Here is a 19,397-nt window from a genome sequence, read left to right as displayed (position 1 = left end):
CATCCCAAACAGAAACTCTGGAAACTCTTATACCCATCAAGCAGTAACTCTCTCTCCTTCCCTCCAGCCCTTGGTAACCTCTATTCTACTTTCTGTCTCTGTATACTTGTTCTAGATACCTCATATAAGTGGAATCATACAATATTTACTCTTTCGCATCTTGCTTATTTTACTCAACATAATGTCTTCAAGGTTCATCCATGTTGTAGCATTTATCAGAACTTCATTCCTTTTTGTGGCTGAATAATATTCTATGTATATTACCACGTTTTGTTTATTCATTCTTCTGTTGATGGATGCTTATGTTGTTTCCACCTTTTGACTATTGTGAATAATGCTACTATGAACATTGGTGTACAAGTACCTGAGTCCCTGTTTTCAATTCTTTTGGTTATATACCTAGGTGTGGAATTGCTGTGTCCTGTGGTACTTCTATGTTTAACTTTTTGAGGAACCGCCAAACTGTTTTCCATAGTGGCTATGCTATTTTACATTCCCACCAGCAGTGCATGAGGGTTCCAATTTCTCCACATTCCCCAGATCACTCCTTCTTATAAGGTGCCTTGTGTGCCTAAACACTCAGTTCTCTGGGATGGGTGACCAGACTATTGTTATAATGGAGACAGAGGAGCCATCAGGCTAGTGTAGGGTGTGGAGAGTGAAGAGATAATGGAAGTATAGACGCTGCCTGTGACCATGGCACTCCAGGCTTTTTAACCCTCACAGATAACCAGATGCCCTCATCTACAAACTGAATCACCACAAGAGCTTCCCTAAGACAGGTAAAGAGAGACCCTACACCTGTCTTGTGAAACAGGAGGGCTTTGTGATGCAGTCTGGTAGCCTGGTTCCATCATCTGTGAGGTGGAGATGACAATATCTAACATCTGGAGGCATCAGGACAAGACCTTTATCCCAGGAGTATGGATTGTTGGTCTCCTCATGCTGATGGGGTTTAGACCATGTTGAGCCCTACATATGTCCACTGGGATATAACTGAATATTCCTTATATAACTTTGGATCCATCTTCATTATTGTCCTAATTATTTGGCAGGTCAAAAGGATTCACCATGGATTAAGGTTGAGACATAACAGGAGCTGCTGCTGGGTAGGAAAACATTGTGACCACAATTGGCCTGGTAAAGCCTTAGACAAGAAATTTTTATTCCTTTGATTTCTCTCCTTACCCCACTTTCACAACCCAGCCATTTTTGGTTTTATTTTTGTCTTAACGGTACACTTTGTTACTCTTGTCTAGTCTGTTCTTTTCAGAGCCTGGAAATAATTCCTTACCAGGCTCTCCCTGCAGTGTACTCTAATTGAAAAGCCAAGAACCTGACTTAGGTTGAGGCCTATAGGGTATGAGTTCTTCCTCACTGGATCTCAGAACCCCTCCCCATTTGGGTGATTTTTTGACTTAGTGTTCCTTGAGGGCCTTTGAGAGCTAAAACTCTTTGACTCCTAGAACCACTCACCCTTCATTTAATGTGCTCCACTTCCACCTGTCTCAGCCTAAGCACCTTCCAACCAAATTCTCCTGGGAATGGTGTAGTAGGTCCTAAGGAGTTTGAAAGAGCCTTAACGTGAGTTAAAAATGAACAGAGATGAACATGTTGGGGTGAAAAAGGTAGATTTGGAAAAGGAAATGTAGGAGAGTGTATAAAATTGGTTTATAGAAAATGGGAAAAGAGAATGGGGTTGTCCCATTTTAGACATGATAAGAAAATGGTGTCTCAACTTCACACTTTAACTTTTTGTCTTTAAGCGTCACCGAAAAGTGAGACAAAGGGCTAGAGATGCAGCATCAAGAGGTAAAATTCCAATCTTTCTTCTGACTCCTTTCCACTGTGTGTGAGGTTCCCATGGATCCTGAACTTCTTTGACCCTGGGTTGCTCAGGATCCAGGTGCTCTCACCATTGACAAATTGATAAATTGTCACAGAAACTTTTTTGGATGGGAAATCAGAGTCCGGGAATATTCCAAAATTCTCTACCGTACTCCCCTAGGAATGAAGAAACAAGGAAATAAAACAGAAGTCCTTAACTGTGTTATATACTAGTTTTATGACCCTATGAAAATCACATCATCTCAGTCTTGTTATTGATACACTAAATTTAACATTGACACTCCAGCCTTACTCACACTGTGGTTGTGAAGATCAAATGAAATTACAAATGAGAGAGCACATCATGAATGTTTAAGTTATACACAGACATCCCTTAGAACATTGACTCTTGAGGTTTTCAGTCTCCTTTCACTCAGAGTCAAAGGCCTTACTATTCAGTATCCTAGAGGATGCCCCTTGTAATGGGTTGAATTGTGTCTGCCAAAAAGATATGTTGGAGTCCTAACCCCAGTACCTTATAATGTGACCTTCCTTAGAAATAGGGTCATTGCAGATGCAATTAGTTAAGAGGAAGTCACACTGGAGTAGGGTGGGTCCTTAATCCAATATGACTGGTGTCCTTATAAGAACAGGAGGAGAGACACAGACACACAGAACACCATGTGAAGATGGAAACCGAGATTTGTGTGATACATCTGCAAATCAAGGAGTGCCAAAGGATTGCACACAACTCCAAACTAGGAGAGAGTCATGGAACAGAGTCTCCCCAGATGCTCAGAAGGTGCATAGCCCTGCCCACTCCTTGATTTCAGATTTCTAGCCTCCAGAACTGTGAGAAAATAAATTTCTGTTGTTTTAAGCCAACCAGTTTGTAGTAATTTGGTATTGCAGTCCTAGGAAACTAATACAGGTTTTGGTACCAGGAAGTGAAGTGCTGCTGTAATAAATACCTAAAAATATGGACATAGCTGTGGAATTGGGTACTGGATAGAGATGGAAGAGCTTTAAGGCACTTGATAGAAAAAGCCTAGATTCCCTTGAAGAGTTGGGTTGGTAGAAACATGGATGTTTAAGGTGCCTCTGATGAGGTCTTAAAAGGAAATGATGAACAAGTTATTGGATACTGGAGGAAAGGTGATCCTTGTTAACAAGTGGCAAAAAAACTTGGCTAAATTATGTTCTACTGTTTTGTGGAAAGTGGAACTTGTAAGCAATGAACTTGACTATTTCACTGAGGAGATTTCCAAGTAGAGTGTGGAAGGTATGGCCTGTTTTCCTCATAAAATGTGTGAGGAAAGAGATAAATTGAGAATAGAATTGTTAGGTAAAAGGAACTAGCACTTGATGATTTGGAAAATTCTCAACCTATTCCCATATAGTGTGCTCTGGAAACAGGGCCAAGGGTGTGGCGAGACAACCATTTGCTGAAGAAATTTGGCATGTGACTTCAGAGCCAATCAACCATCTCAGCAGAAACACTGGCAGCTTGGACTGACGGAGACAGAGATGGAGCTAAATAAAGGCTATCAGACTTCTGTGATTCTATAGGCATGAAACAGGCTGATAGAGCTACTTGGTTGTGAACATATGTTAAGTTATTCTTCAAGAAAAGGGAAGAATGTCTCAGTGTAGCTCGGAGGCCACTGGGGCTGCCAGTACCACCATGAGCTTAAAAGGTACAGGCCCAGGGGGAAAGGCCACTTCCCCTTTAGTTGCAGAGGTTGGGCCACTGCCTTGAGTGTAGGTGGTGGAATCCTGGCTATGGAAGGCCCAGAGGACAGAGCATCAAGTCACAGAGAATTACTCTCACATCTAGCAATCTAATGGAATTTGTCCTTACAACATGCTGAGGACTAGTGGCTCTGTTTTTACTTCCAATTTCTCCTTTTTGGAATGGGCATTTCTGTCTTATGCCTGTCACATCATAGTATTTAGGGAACAGATAACTTGTTTTACAGGTTTCACAAGTCCACTGATGGAGAGGAATTTTGCCCCAGGATAGACATACCCAGAGTCTTATCCATACCTGATTTAGAAGATAAGATTTGGGACTTTATTTTTCGTTCTTTAACAGCTTTATTCATATATAATTTACATATCATAAAGTTTATCCATTTAAAGTATATAATTTAATGAGTTTTTAGTGTATTAATGCATTGTTGCACTATAACTATCACCATAATCTAACCTTAGAACATTTGCATCACCCCCAAAAAGTGACCCTTTAGCAGTCACTCCCCATCTTACCCCCTTTTAGCTCCTGGCAGCCCTAATCTTAAAAAAACTTTTTTTTCTATTGATGCTTAGTTTTATTTACACTTCTTCTAAATAATTTATTCTACTCTTACTTGTGCACTATAATTTTTTTCTCAAAGTTTTTATGTTGAAATAATCTCAAACTTACAGGAGAGTTGCAAAAATAAGAACTCCAAGATATTCGCCCCCCCCCCCCGCCCAGATACCCAGATCCACCATTCTCAACATTTTGACACATTTGCCCTTCCTTCCTCTCTCCCACCCTCTCTCCCTTCCTTCCTTATCTATCATCTATCAGTCAAATATCTTTTTCTATTTTCTAAACATTTTAGAGTAGACTATATACATCATGCTCCTTGAACACATAATATGCCCATATACATTTCCTAAGTACAAGGTATTCACTTACATAACCACCTTAAGAACAGTTATCAAGTTCAAGAAATTTAACATTGATATAAAACTTACAGTATATTATAATTTTTCCATAAATCTTAAGAGTATCCTTCTGGATCTTTTCTCCTCCATTATCATTAAATCTAGTCCAGGACCATGTATGCATTTAATTGCCATTGTCTCTTTAGTTGGTCTCTGTATTAAACTGTGGAAACATATATACAACATAAACTTTCCCATCTCAACCACTCTTAAGCATACAATTCGGCATGATTAATCACATTCACAGTGTTGTGCTACTCTCTCCACCATCTGTTACCAGAACTTTCCCATCCCCCCAAACAGGAACCTGACATCAATTATGCATTAACTCCCCATTTCTTCTCCTCCCAGCCCCTAGTAATCTGAAATGTACTTTGAGTTTAATATTTTAGCTTTTTCATATAAGTGGAATCAAACAATATCTGTCCCTTTGTGTCTGACTTATTTCATTCAACATGATGTTTTCAAGGTTCATGCATGTAGTGGCATGTATCAGAACTTCATTTTTTTAAGGCCAAGTAATATTCTATTGTATGTATACACCATATTTTCTTTATCCATCCTCTGCTGATGGACACTTGGGTTACTTCCATGTTTTGGCTACTGTAAATAATGCTGCTATGGACACTGGTGTACAAGTATCTGTCCAAGTCCCTACTTTCAGTTCTTTAGAGTATATACCTAGCAGTGGGATTGCTGGGTCATTATGGTAGTTCTATGTTTAAATTTTTGAGGAACCGTCAAACTGTTTTCTACAGCGGCTGCACAATTTTCACCAATAATGAAGAAGTTTTCCCATCTCTCTGCATCCTTGCCAGCTCCTGTTTTTGGTTTTGTAAATAATAGCCCTTCTAGTGGGTGTAAAGTGGTATCTCATTGTGGTTTTGATTTGCATTCCCTAATGGCTAATGATTGAGAAGCTTCTCATGTGCTTATTGGCCATTTGTATATCTTCTTTGGAGAAATGTCTATTCAAGTCCTTTGCCCACTTTTTTTTTTTAATTTTTATATTCATTTTATTGAGATATATTCACATAACCATGCAGTCATACAAAACAAATCGTACATTCGATTGTTCACAGTACTATTACATAGTTGTACATTCATCACCAAAATCAATCCCTGACACTTTCATTACCACACACACACAAATGACAAGAATAATAATTAAAGTGAAAAAGAGCAATTAAAATAAAAAAGAACTCTGGGTGTCTTTGTTTGTTTGTTTCCTTCCCCCATTTTTCTACTTATCTATCCATAAACTAGATAAAGGGGAGTGTGGTCCTTATGGCTTTCCCAATCCCATTGTCACCCCTCATAAGCTATGTTTTTATACGATCGTCTTCAAGATTCATGGGTTCTGGGTTGTAGTTTGATAGTTTCAGGTATCTACCGCCAGCTACCCCAATTCATTAGAACCTGAAAAGGGTTGTCTAAATTGTGCGTAAGAGTGCCCACCAGAGTGACCTCTTGGCTCCTTTTGGACTCTCTCTGCCACTGAAGTTTATTTCATTTCCTTTCATTTCCCCCTTTTGGTCAAGAAGATGTTCTCCATCCCACAATGCTGGACCTAGATTCCTCCCTGGGGTTCATATTCCACGTTGACAGGGAGATTAACTCCCCTGGGTGTCTGATCCCATGTAGTGGGGAGGGCAATGATTTCGCCTTTCAAGTTGGCTTAGCTAGAGAGAGAGGGCCACATCTGAGCAACAAAGACCTTTGTCCACTTTTAACTGGGTTGTTTCTCTTTTTGTTATTGAGCTGTAGGAGTTCATTATATATTATGGATATTAAACCCTTATCAGATAATATGGTTTCCATATTTTCTCACATTCTGTTGGTTGCATTTTTAATTTCTTGTTAATGTCCTTAAATGCACAAAAACTTTAAATTTTGATGAAGTCTGATTTATCAATTTTTCTTTGGTTGCTCATGCTTTGGGTTTAAAGTTTAATTAAGAATACATTGCCTAACACAAAGTGCTGCAGCTATTTCCCTATATTTTTTTATAAGAAATTTTATTTTGAGATAAATTCAAACTTACAGGAACAGTTGCAAAAACAGTACAAACCTCATACATAGAACTCCAGCATACCCCGACCCCCCCTCCTCTGATACCCCATCCACCACCGTTAACATCCTGTCACACCACCATTTCTTTCTTTCTCTCCCTCCCTCCCTCTCTCCCTCCCTATCATCCATCATCTATTGCTCTGTCTTCTGAACATATGAGAGCAAGCTGCACATGTCCTTGAAAAAACAATATAATTCACATATACATTTCCCATGAACAAGAACATTCTTTTATGCAATCCCATTAAACGCAGCTAAGAAGTTCAAGAAATTCAACCTTGATACAAAGCTTACATTCTATATTTCCTTTTTTTTTTTTCCTTATGTCCCATCTGTGTCCCTTTGAGTCTCCTCTCCTCCATCCTCAGATCCCATACAGGATCATCCTTGGCATTTAATTATCATCTATTTAGACTGTCTTTTTTTTTTTTTTTTTTCAATCGTGGTAACATATATACAGCCTAAATCTTCCCATTCCACCCCCTCCCTAGCATTTGATTAGTGGGATTAATCACATTTAGAATCTTGCAATGCTGTCACCTTCCCACCATCCATTTCTAGAAGTTTCCCTTCACCCCAAACAGAAACCCTACACTCATTTCTTAACTCCCCATTGCCCCTTCCCCCACTTCTCGGAACCCCCCTACTCTACGTTTCATCTCTATGGTCATATTCTCTGATACTTTCTTTGTGTTTACCATGGGGCTTAAATTTAACATCTTAAATCTATAACAATCTTGTTTTTCTTCGATACCAACTGAACTACAATATGACACATAAACTGTGTTCCTGTACTCCCTCATTCCCCCACTTTTATGTAGTTCTTGTCAAAAATTACATATTTTACATTGAGTCCAAAACCACTGATTTATCATTACAGTTTATGTATTTTAGATCCTGTAGGAAGTAAATAGTGGAGTTACAAATCAAAAATACAGTAGTATTGGTATTTTTATTTCCCATGTGATCTTTAGTGGTACCTTTTATTTCTTCATGTAGTTTCAGTCAATTGTTTAGTGTCCCTTCCTTTCAGCCTGCTCAACTCCCTTTAGCATTTCTGATAGGACTGATCTACTGGTGGTGAAGTCCCTCAGCTTTTTTCTCTGTCGGTAGGACTCCCTTTAGTATCTGAAGTAGGGCAGGTCTTTTATTAGCAAAATCTCTCAGCATTTGTTTGTCTGTGAAAAATTTAAGCTCTCCCTCAAATTTGAAGGAGAGTTTTGCTGGATAAAGTATTCTTGGTTGGAAATTTTTCTCTCTCAGAGTTTTAAATATGTCATGCCACTGCCTTCTTGCCTCTATGGTGGCCGTTGAGTAGTCACTACTTAGTCTTATGCTGTTTCCTTTGTATGTGGTCAATTGGTTTTCTCTTGCTGCTTTCAGAACTTGCTCCTTCTCTTCAGTATTTGACAGTCTGATCAGAATATGTCTCAGAGTGGGTTTATTTGGATTTATTCTATTTGGAGTTTGCTGGGCATTTATGCTTTGTGTATTTATATTGTGTAGAAGGTTGGGAAAGTTTTCCCCAACAATTTCTTTGAATACTCTTTCTAGACCTTTACCCTTCTCTTCCCCTTCTGGGACACCAATGAGTCTTAAATTTGGACGTTTTATTTTATCTATCATATCCCTGAGATCCATTTCGATTTTTTCCCCATTCTTTCTTTTGTTCTTTCATTTTCTGTTCTGTAGTCCTTGAGGAGGCTGAGTTGTTGTTCAACTTCCTCTAATCTTGTATTATGAGTATCCAGAGTCTTTTTAAATTGGCCAACAGTTTCTTTTATTTCCATAAGATCTTCTATTTTTTTATTTACTCTTGAAATTTCTTCTTTATGCTCTTCTAGGGTCTTCTTTATGTCCTTTATATCCTGTGCCATGCTCTTCTTCATATCCTTTATATCCTGAGCCATGCTCTCATTGGCTGTCTGTAATTCTTTGATGAGTTGTGCCAAGTACTGTGTGTCTTCTGATCTTTTAATTTGGGTGTTTTGGTTTGGGTTCTCCATATCATCTGGTTTTATCATATGCTTTAAGATTTTCTATTGTTTTTGGCCTCTTGGCATTTGCTTTACTTGATCCCTAATTTGACAGAACTGCAGCTTGGTGGTGTACACTTTCTCTAACTAACCAGCAGATGGCGTCCGTGAGTAACCTATTCCCCTCAAGTCAGTTCTCCCTCACTTTGTCTTTGTGGTGTATGGAGGTCTGATTCTTGTGGGGTCCAGTTGGTGCACCAAGTTTGGGTGTGTTGCTGGTGCTGTCTGCCCTGAATGTGGGGCGTGTGTCTGGGTGGTTAGGCAGGCAGGGCAGCTTTAATAATCAAACCTCCCAGGTATTCCCGGAGATTTAAGGCTGTTGCCAGAGCCTAAGCCTTCATTTCAGTCTTTCCACGGATTGGCTCTGCCACTGACCCACAAGTCCTTGGTGTTCGCTTAGGGTCCCTGGAATTTCCAAGCGGTTCCCCCTTCCCAGCTGTGTTCTTCCAGGACCTCTGCTGAGGGAGGGTCACGCCGTGTCACTAGTGCGCGCCAGCCCGCCAGGGAAGCCCTGGGTCACTGGGCTGTGCAGGGGCGCTCCCAGCCCGCTTCAAGGATGGTTGAATGGGACACGTTAACTTCCCCCTTTTCGCACTGCTCCGCCCTCCCAGCTCTGGGACAATCAGCTGTGGGTGTATTAAAGGCCGCTGTCCACGGCTGATATTGTGGCTTGTGTGTAGTGCTGTGGGAAAGATTCCCCATCACACTGGGTTTCTTGGCGTGGCTCTGGGCTGTGGATCTGGCCCTGGGCAGGAGCGTCCCCCACCCGCTGGGGAGATGGCTGCAAGGAATGCAGTTTTTTTCTCCTTTTGGCTCCCCTCTGCTCCTCTGGTCTTGAGACAATCAGCAGCAGGTGTGGGAAGGGGTATTCTCCATGCCAGACACCAAGGCATTAGCCCAGCCTGCTCCCACCGTGCTTCACTGAGCAGCTCTCCCCATTGTATCTGCAGCCGCTCCTGGGCTTTTTTTTTAAAAGAACTAGTCCATCTCCAAACACCAGCCCACCATTTCCCCACACCACAGCGTGGCCATGGGACTTTCAACTGGCTCACTCATTCGTTGCAGAATGCAGGCTCCTGGTTTCACCAAATGCACGTTCCCTTAGCAGACCTTGTCCGGCTGGTTCATCGCTAGCAGTGGTGTTCTGGGTCACTTTCTGGTTTTTATCTAGTATTTTTCATGGAGGTGTTTTTTTCCCCTGTCTCACCTAGCTGCCATCTTAGGTTCTCTTTCCCTATGTTTTATCCTAAGAGTTTTACAGTTTATATCTTATATTCAGGTAAATGATCCATTTTGAGTTAATTTTTGTGTACAGTGTTGGGTAGGGGCTCACTTTCATTCTTTTGCATGTTTTCCCAGCACCAATTTTTGAAGATACTGTTCTTTAGACATTGTGTGGATTTGCCTCTCTTGTCAAAATTCAATTGGCCATACATGTGTGGGTTTATTTCTGCACTCTCAATTCTATTCTGTTGGTCTGTGTGTCTATACATGTACCAATACCACACAATTTTGATTACTGTAGTTTTGCAATAGTTTTGAAATTGGGAAGTGTGAGTCCTCTAAGCTTGTTGTTCTTTTACTTTCAGATTCTTGAATTTACTTTCAGATTGTTCATTGCTGGTGTATAGAAACATGACTGATTTTTGTGTACTGATCTCATACCCTCCACTTGAAGTTACTAGCACTACTAGCTTTCTTGCAAGTTCTTCTGGATTTTCTCTAAATAGGATCATGTCATCTGCAAATAAGGAAAGTTTTACATTTTCCTTTACAATTTGCATGCCTTTTATTTCTTTTCTTTTTCCAGCTGCTCTGCTTAGAACTTCAGTACAAAGTTGAATAGCAGTGGTCATAGCAGGCATCCTTGTCTTGTACCTGATATTAAGGGGAAAGATTTCAGTCTTTCACCATTGAATATAATGTTAGCTGTGAGTTTTTCATATATGTCCTTTAACATGATATGGAAGTTCCCTTCTATCCCTATTTTCTAGTATTTTAATCAAGAAATGGTGCTGATTGTGTCAAATGCCTTTTCTGTGTCAATTGAAATGATCATGTGGTTTTTTTCTCTTTCATTCTATTAATGTAGTGTATTTACATTGATTGATTTTCGTATATTAAACTATCCTTACATTCCTGAGATAAATCTCACTTGATCATGGTCTATAATCCTTTTGGTGTGCTATTGGATTAGGTTTGCTATATTGTTGAGGATTTTGCATCTATATTCATAAGGGATATTGGTCTGTAATTTTCTTTTTTTGTGATACCTCTATCTGGCTTTGATATTAGGATGATGCTGGTTTCATAGAATGAAGATTTGGGACTTTTTGAGTTAAATATATTTTGATGAGATTTTAGGCCTAGAGTTAATGCTGGAATGGGATAAAACTTTTGGGGATGTTGGGATTAGCTGAATAAATTTTGCACTTGGGAAGGACAAGAATTTTGGGAGACGTGAGGATGGACCTTTATGGGTTGAATTGTGTCCACCAAAAGATATACTGAAGTCCTAATCCCAGTACCTCAGAATGTGACCATATTTGGAAATAGGGTAATACAGGTGTAATTAGGTAATTTGAGGTCATATTGCAGTAAGGTGGGCCCTTATTCCAATATGACTAGTATCTTTATAAGAAGAGGAGAAGAGAAACAGACACACAGGCAGAACACCACATAACAATGAAAAAGAGATAGGGGTGATGCATCTACAAGTCAGGGAATGCCAAAGGACTGCCTATAACCACCAGAAGTTAAGAGAAAATCATGGAACAGTCTTCCCTAGACCCTCAGAGGGAGCATGGCACTGCCCATACCTTGATTTCAGACTTCTAGCCTCCAGAATTGAGAGAGAATAACTTTCAGTTGTTTCAAGTCAACCAGTTTGTACTAATTAGGAAACAATCACATGTCTGAATCCTCTCCTGTCCCATGTAACACTGTCCCCTGGTTTCTCAGCTAGGAGAGCTTCCCAGAAAGAAGCTGAGAAGCCACGGAAGCTGCTCTTTCTCATGAAAAGGTAATCTTTTGCTTAGGCTGTCTTCCAACCCCCATCCTGACCTGTGATTAGTTCTCACCTAGGCCTGGGGCAGGTATGAGGAGAGGGATGATGGCTGGGAAGGAGCCATACAGAGTAGAGGTTGGTTCAGAGTTTGAGGGGGTTTTCAGTACAGAGGGGTTTAGACGTCTCAGGAGGGAAGTCTCCCAATTCCACTCCTGGTGCTGGAACCACAGTATTCCTGGAATTCAGGGGCTGACTAGTACATACTTCACAAAAGACTCTATGGGGGTTTTAACTCAGCCATGACACAGTTATCCAGTCAAGAAATGGATTTTACATATACTTTTTTCCCTATACCTTTATAAGGGTAGATTCTTCTGAGTCCGACTAGACCTTGATGACATTCCTTTCTCTGGTCAGTCTTTGGCAAGCCAGTTCCTGAGACTGCCCTCAGAAAGGAGCCTATTATCTTATCCTCATCTTAATATTTCTAGAAAACTGAATTGGTTCCCAAGATATGCTGTAAACAGGACCAAGGACAGCCCCCAGCCCAGAATGCAGAGTTCTCATGCAACAGTCTCATTTTCCATAGTATAGAAACGTTGAATCCAGGCTTTGTTTCTTAACCCCAAAAGAGACTGACCGCAGGTTCTGCCTGGTGATGTTCCTGGTTATGCCCCATCAGCTAACCACGTGGCTCTTCCATCATCCTGATATACTTCTCTTAACTTCAGCTTCTCAGCAAACAACTGTCCCCCAACACCTAGTCCTGTATGAAAGCCCTGCCCTCCCCTGGGTTTTCAAGACCTTCTCCAGCAAGTCCTGACTAGCCCTAACCCTCCGAATGCCATTATCTTAGGGAGAAAAGCAAAGGTGTAGGGTACTGCGGGGTAGGCCTTAGGGCTTACAGGACTAGGGGAGGGCAGCACCTATCCCCCAGGCCACACCCTTCCAAGGAGGGAGAGGGCACTGCTTCAGTAATGGTTTCTCTGTTGCCCTTCCCAGCCAGGGCTGGCTTCCCCAGGAGGGAAGTGTGCGGCGGCTTCTGTGTGCAGATCTCAGCTGCCATGTCTGCAATGCTGTGGCTCTTGAGATCCAGCACCTGCTAGTGGGTGAGAAAACTATGATCTCCCCCATTTCATCGGAGGCATCACTGGTCTCTTCTTGCCTAGAGATTTTGTCCATGTCTAATGGCTCTTTTGAGCAGAGTCTGGAACAGCCTTCCCAGCAGTCTAGAGAGCTTTCACTGACATCTCTAACCTCCACACTGTCACAATTAATGGATCAGAAATCCTTAAGCCAGACAGCTGCCAAGTCACCCAGTATGGTCAGCATCCAAGATTACTGCACTGAACACCTACGGCACAGGCCACTGTCACATGTATGCTGGGGCACAGAAGCTCTGTCTTCTTCAAGACTTGAGGAGCCTAGGATTCCTGTCAACCAGCAGAAGAGGAGGAAGAGCAACTCTGAATTTGTCCAGGAGAAACAAGGTTAGCAGCCCTTGCCTTCTCTGAACCCAGAGTTCACTAGCCTAAACACCCTATGAACCTGAATTCACTGCTCACTTACTTTCCTAGTTCCCAAAGACCTGAGGTTTCACAAGTACATAAATGGATGATGCATTTCCACACTGAGGGCTCCCTAGTTCTTGGAGGAGTTCCTTTGGCAGCTTACATCACCCCCCCCACCACTCTTCAAAACCTGGGAAAAAAAACCAGGTCTTCCCTCTTGAATGCTGCCTCTTAGCCTCTCTTGAAAACATGGGATCCTTTTTTTCCCCTGAGCTTGGTGGGGTTCATAAGAGACTGGCCAGCCTGCACAAGCTTCCAGGCTTTGAAAGGATCCACTATGAACCTAGAACAAAAATATCAAATGTGAGCAATCCCAAATTTCATAGCTGTGTCTCTATCCTCTCCCACTCTTCAGCTTCTAAAAGCCTTGGTCTGATGCCTGGAGACATGCTGAGACCTCAGTGCCACACACAGGAGAAACACAGCCACCTCTTCTGTGGTTTCTCTTCTCTGCACATTGAGTCCTTGGTCTCCCTCTGGAGATTAAGTCCATGAAAGGGAAACCCCAGTTTCTTTCTCTTCAGTGGTTTCTCCTTCACCTCCATACTGCCTAAAATTTCCCACCACTCCAATCAGCACTACCTTCTTACTCACATTCCCCAATTTGGGCTTCTCCAACTGTCCATAAATAAGCCCAGATCAATGCCCTATTTCTCACTGTTGCCATGTGTGAACTTGGAATGGAAACTGCTGTAGAGGGAGCTCCATCTTCAGTGGGGCTTTCCAGCTGCTGTCCAGAGATCTCTGCAGACTCAGAGAACTGTACAACATAAGCCCTGAGACATACTGCATTCCCTTCCCCCAGACCCAGGCCTTCCTAGTATGGAAGCCCATTTTAGTCCTCAAAATGGAACTAGCTTTTTCCTGGAGGATGCCCAGAGGCTGCTGGAATACCACTTCGAGAAGCAGTTGATCTGACAGCCCATCCTGTCCTCTGCTGACCTGCTCCCGCTGCCCAGAGTAATATAACCCTGACCAGTGTGAGTCTCCCCAAGCCTGTAGCCCCAGAGGCCAGTGGGAATAGTGATTTGTTCTGACCCATTGTGGCTGAGGGTAATTCCCCATGCTGCAGATTCTCGTCTAGGCCACTGTTGCAGAGTCACAGTGAGTCAAATGGGGGGAGATCTGCTAGGGTACTGTCTTGCCTATATCTACAGCTGTTGGGACTGAAGAATCACTGAGGACTGAAGTATTATGGGCTCCTGGCTGTGAATTGTTCTCTTTACATCCTATAAAGCAAGCGCTTAGACTTAGGCACAGCAATCAGTCACTACATAGATTAGGAAGTGACACCCTGAATACTGACAGACCTTGGCCAGCAGCAACAGGCCACACCAGATGCTATCCTTGATCACCCTGTGTTGCTCCAGTCCTGTCCACGGGAGCCATTGAGAAGCTAGAGACCAGTTTTGGTTATCTGTTATGGCTGCCTTACTCCCTATTATGTGACTCCAAGGATATGGCCCCAGGAATCAATAGCCAAAATACAATGCAAGAAGTAGTGCCTGAGCCTGTCAGGACCCTTACAGAGCCTCTGACTCAGTATCATCTCAAGAGCAGTATATAAATCCTGAACCAGATTCTCAAAATGTGAATGACACTTGCACAGACAGTGCATAAGAATTCCAAACTTACATGCAGATGGATGGAGATGAAGCCTCTAGAGAGCTAGATAGATCCTGCTAGCTCCTACTCCCTCAAGATGCCCATCTAAGCCAAATTAAATTTCATCCTGAGAAGGAAGACCCTGTGATACATTTGAGAAGTCCCATAAAGTCAAAGGTGTCCAGTGAACAAATTACAGCAGTCTCAGAGAAGTTCGTCACCAAGGGGTCCTTTATGAGTCTAAACAACCAAGAAAAAAGACTGCTTTAGGAACCCACCATCCAACCAGGCATCCCGTGTGCCCCACATTCAGAATAGACCAGCCTTAAAGAACAGCTTTCCAATGAGCAGAAGGCAGTGCAGCAGAGCTAAAGGCAAGCTAGTTTGAGAGAGTGCCCATGGTTCTGCCCAGTGGACTTCCAAGACATCACAGCCCAGGGGGGACATGACAGGAACCCAGACATTTCTGTTTATTTGGAGGCCAGAATGAATAGTCCCAGCCAGGGAGAACAATGCACTGCTTAATCCCAGACCTTTGCAAGTGTAAGGACAAGTCCTTAATACCAGTTTTAATCCAGTAGAGAAGATAGAGAACACAGGGAAACTTAAAGCAGCAGAAGACCACAGAGACACAGGATTAGGGCTCTCCCTAACCAGAGAGACTAGCCAGTTCACTGAGGTTCAGGGGCCAGAACAGTACCTCAAAGCAGAACCCCACATGTACTTCCCAAATGTATCTCCAGGATCTTCTTTCTCAGGTAGAAATTTAGTTTGGCCAAGGTAGGTACATTGAGTTACAAGGGACGAGTCTAGCTCACTAGAGGTACCATGTCCATCCTCAAAGCTTTCAGCTCCCTATCAGCACCTTCACCAGTTCCCCCCTTCATGTTAAAGTCCCAGAGCTTCCCCCAGGATTCCTTGGGGCAAAAGGACCTGATAAGAATTGACATGAAAACAGTTATACCAAGCTAAATGACCTCTCAAACGAGATTATTGAGAATACCAAACGTGGGCTGCCCCAGGCCTGAAAGGACCAGCTCATACAGGACCAAAATATTAGACGATTATATGCTGTGCCAAAATTTTCAGCTTTTGAAGTGCCACATGTTTTTTAGGGCCAAAATTCTTGGAGTCATATGTTTTAGGGCTACAGAGCCAGGCCTTATATGGCAAAACTAGGCCAATATTTTTAGGGCCAGTCTTTAAAAGGTCTAGTTTTCCAGGGTCAGGTTTTACACAGTCAACATTTTCAGGCCCAAGAGTTGCAGGTTTTAATAAGGGCAGCCCATACTCACAGAGCCTTACCCTTCCAGAATCTCCAGAAGCTGGCTTGGGAAATGAGCTGAAGCACTTCCTGCACTGGATTAACCCTGAGATAAAAGGCCAAGAGCACGAGGAATCCACTGTCTACTCTAAGGCTGAGACAGAGACCAAAGCCAGGATGAAAAAGGTTGAAAAGAGCCTGGCCCCCACCAAAGACCCTGCAGGGGAAGCTAAGTTGGAAAACACACCAAGGAACCCCAAGGCCCAGCCTCCCCGCACTGAGGGGGAGAGTCAGACCGTTTTCAACACCCTCCAGTTCCCAGATAATCAGCACCAGCGATGTTCCCTTCAGTCCATCTTTCCTGGGTCCTTGTCCTCAACTGACTTGTGCCACCCAACCAGAAAATCCACTCCAGGTCTCAACTGTTACCTCAGTGGAAGGCATGGATCTACACAAGGAGAATAATCAGTTCAAGCAAAAGGAGGTTGTAGGTTCCCAAACCTTGGCATCCCCCTGGAAATGGCTGCCACTGTCATTTCCATTAATGTGTAGGGGAGGCAGGACTCTCCCAAAATATACTCTATACCTCAAAGAGCCACCTGCTTGTGCCTCCTTATTTTCAATGTGGCATATGATGGAGTGTGTAGGGGAGGTAGAAAGTATTTCCCATCTGGTATAGCTTAAACCCGCATTTCGTATGTGTCAGCATTCCCCACAACTCCCCCCAGCCTCATGCTGGACTATGGAAAAAGAGACTTGAGCAGAGAAGCAAGGCCCTTGCCTAAGGCACACTGAGGTTAGAGGTCAGCCTGGATTCAGTCATGGCTTCCCACGATGTCCCTGGGCCCAAGACAGTGTATTGGCAAGAGGGAGTAGCTGGAAATCCTTTGCATTCTTAGCCCATCCAAAGGCAAAATTCATTCACTAATTCATACCCACAATATGGAGGGAAGATTTTTAGTGGAGTGCTATGTGCTCCATTCTTGAGGAAGTGCTTTTGTGTTTATTGAACACGCATAGTTAATATGACAGATGTTAAAACCAAAATCTCCCCTCTCTGCCTCCTGTTGGTATTGACAGGATCTTTAAGGGTGCTCCCTCTGGGAGCTTGCTGCAACCCTGATGCCTGTTTTCCACTTCCACTGCCTGGCAGCTGCATGAAATGAATGCCTCCTAGAATGAAGACCAGTTGACAAGGAGGTCTCCAAAAGGGTCACAATGAAAATGACTCTGAACTGAGTCTTGAATTCAACAATTCAAATGTTTGATTACTTGCTATGTGCCAGGTACTATGCCATACACCAGGCACTGCAGTGAACAAGACACAGGCCTTGCCCCCATGGAGCTCTTGGTTTCATGGGGTAGATGGTCAAATAAAAAGTCATTATAAAGCAATGTGATAAAAGCTGGTTAGAGGAAGTAGGTGAAGAACACAAGAGGGCACTTACCCTATTTTTTTTTTTTGGGGGGGGTGGTTCATAGAAAGTTTTCTGGAAGAAGCAGTACATCACCTGAGTTTCAAAGGATGAGAAGGAGCTAGGCAGCAGTGGGTGGGGAGTGGTGAGGGTTTTCCAGGGTGAGAGTACAACATAAGAAAAGCATGGTGTTGGGGAAATGGCATGGTATGCGAGAGAGTGGTGACTAGCTGGAGAAGTCCCTGTAATAATCACAAAAATACATGAAATGTTTGAGGGTTCAGAATGAGGTTGCCAAGCTGGAGAAGGGATGGCATACATTCACCCATTCTTTCCTTCCTTCCGCAATTATTGAATACTTACTATATGCCAGACACTTTTATAGACACTGGGAATACAGCAGTTAACAAACAAGTTAAAAAAAACATGTCCACAATAACTTTACATTATGAGTCGGCTAGGGAGGGAGAAAAAGTAAAAATAAAAAATACAGTATATAGAATGTGATCAGATATATGCAAAAATCAGGGTAAGTGAGTTGGGGAGTGTGCTGGTTTGGAGCTGTTATGTGCCCTAGAAAAGATTATATTCTTGTAATCAATTTTTATGGTGGCAGACCTATTGTGGGTGGGACCTTTTGATTAGGTTGTTTCCATGGGGATGTGACCCACCCTATTAAAGGTGGGTCTTAATCCACTTGCTGGAGTCCTTTATGAGAGGATAAAATGAAGATGAAACTCCAAGAGCACAGAGAGAGATTTTGGAGAGACATTTTGGAGACAGCCATTGAAATCAGAGCTTAGGAGAGAAGAACAAGCAGACATCACCATGTGCCTTCCTGTGTGACAGGAACCCCGGATGCCATAGGCCTTTCTTCAGAGACACTGGGAATACAACAGTTAACAAACAAGTAAAAAAAGTATGCCCACAATGACTTTCAGAGAAGGTATCATCCTGTTGATGCCTTAACTGGGACATTTTCATGGACTTAGAACTGTAAATTTGTAACCTAATAATACACCATTGAAAAAGCCAACCCAGTTCTGGTATATTGCATTCTGGCAGCTTTAGCAAACTGAAACAGGAAGGGATTGTGCAGTTTTATATTAGGGAATTAGGGCAGTTCTCACTAGGAAATCAGCATTTGAGAGAATAAATCACACGGACAACTGGAGGAAGAGCATGTTTATCTAATGCAAATGTCTTGGGAGGGTGGAGCATGGTTAGCCTGTTCCAAGGATCAAGGAGACCACTGAGCCTGAAGGAGAATAAGCAAGGGAGAAAGTGACAGAGGATGAGGTCAGTGCAGTAACAGGGCCAAGAAGGTATAGGGCCTGGTATTCTATTACAAGGACGTTGACTCTCAGTCTCAGTGAAATAGGGTAGCTATTAGTGAAACCTATTAGTGAAATAGGGTAGCTATTGCTTTGCTCTGCTCAGCAAAGGATATAAACTGACTTTTGTTTCAGGTTGCTATGTTTAAAAAAAAAAAAACTGTTGGGGCGTGGACTTGGGTAGAAGTGGGATAATTAGATATGAGGCTACTGTAGTAATGGTAGCAGCAGAGGAGATGAGAAATGAGATTTTAGGTTCACTTTGAAGGTAGAGACAACAGGATTTACTGATGGATTGAATGTGGATGGTTAGAAAGAAAAGTCAAGGATGACACCAATGTTTTTGGCTTCATCAACTAGAAAGATGGAGTTACTATTACCTGATGTGGGGAATACTGCAATTGCAGCAGGTTTGGCATGTGTGATTGGGTAGTGGTGGGGGTGGGAAATCAAGAGTTCACTTTTATACAGTTTGAGATGAATATTGGACATCCAAGTGTATATGTTGATTAGGCAATTTGGGCATATGAGTATGCAGTTCAGGAGGGGT

At 42.5% G+C, this 19,397-nt stretch overlaps 1 protein-coding gene across 1 annotated transcript; it reads left to right on the top strand.

Moving 5' to 3' along the window:
* The first annotated feature begins 962 nt into the window (after window positions 1-962).
* On the top strand, window positions 963-16,577 carry FAM205C (family with sequence similarity 205 member C). The gene is made up of 5 exons (XM_037798363.1): window positions 963-1,109; window positions 1,767-1,812; window positions 11,613-11,673; window positions 12,661-12,767; window positions 16,148-16,577. Exons 1-5 carry the CDS (start codon window positions 963-965, stop codon window positions 16,561-16,563), a joined length of 777 nt encoding a protein of 258 aa, XP_037654291.1. The 3' UTR covers window positions 16,564-16,577.
* Window positions 16,578-19,397: the final 2,820 nt, after the last annotated feature.

This window comes from Choloepus didactylus, chromosome 10 (assembly GCF_015220235.1).
Source record: "Choloepus didactylus isolate mChoDid1 chromosome 10, mChoDid1.pri, whole genome shotgun sequence".
Classification (NCBI taxonomy): domain Eukaryota; kingdom Metazoa; phylum Chordata; class Mammalia; order Pilosa; family Megalonychidae; genus Choloepus; species Choloepus didactylus.
The sequence above is the reverse complement of the archived record's forward strand: the minus strand, read 5'-3'. Positions and strand labels throughout refer to the sequence as shown.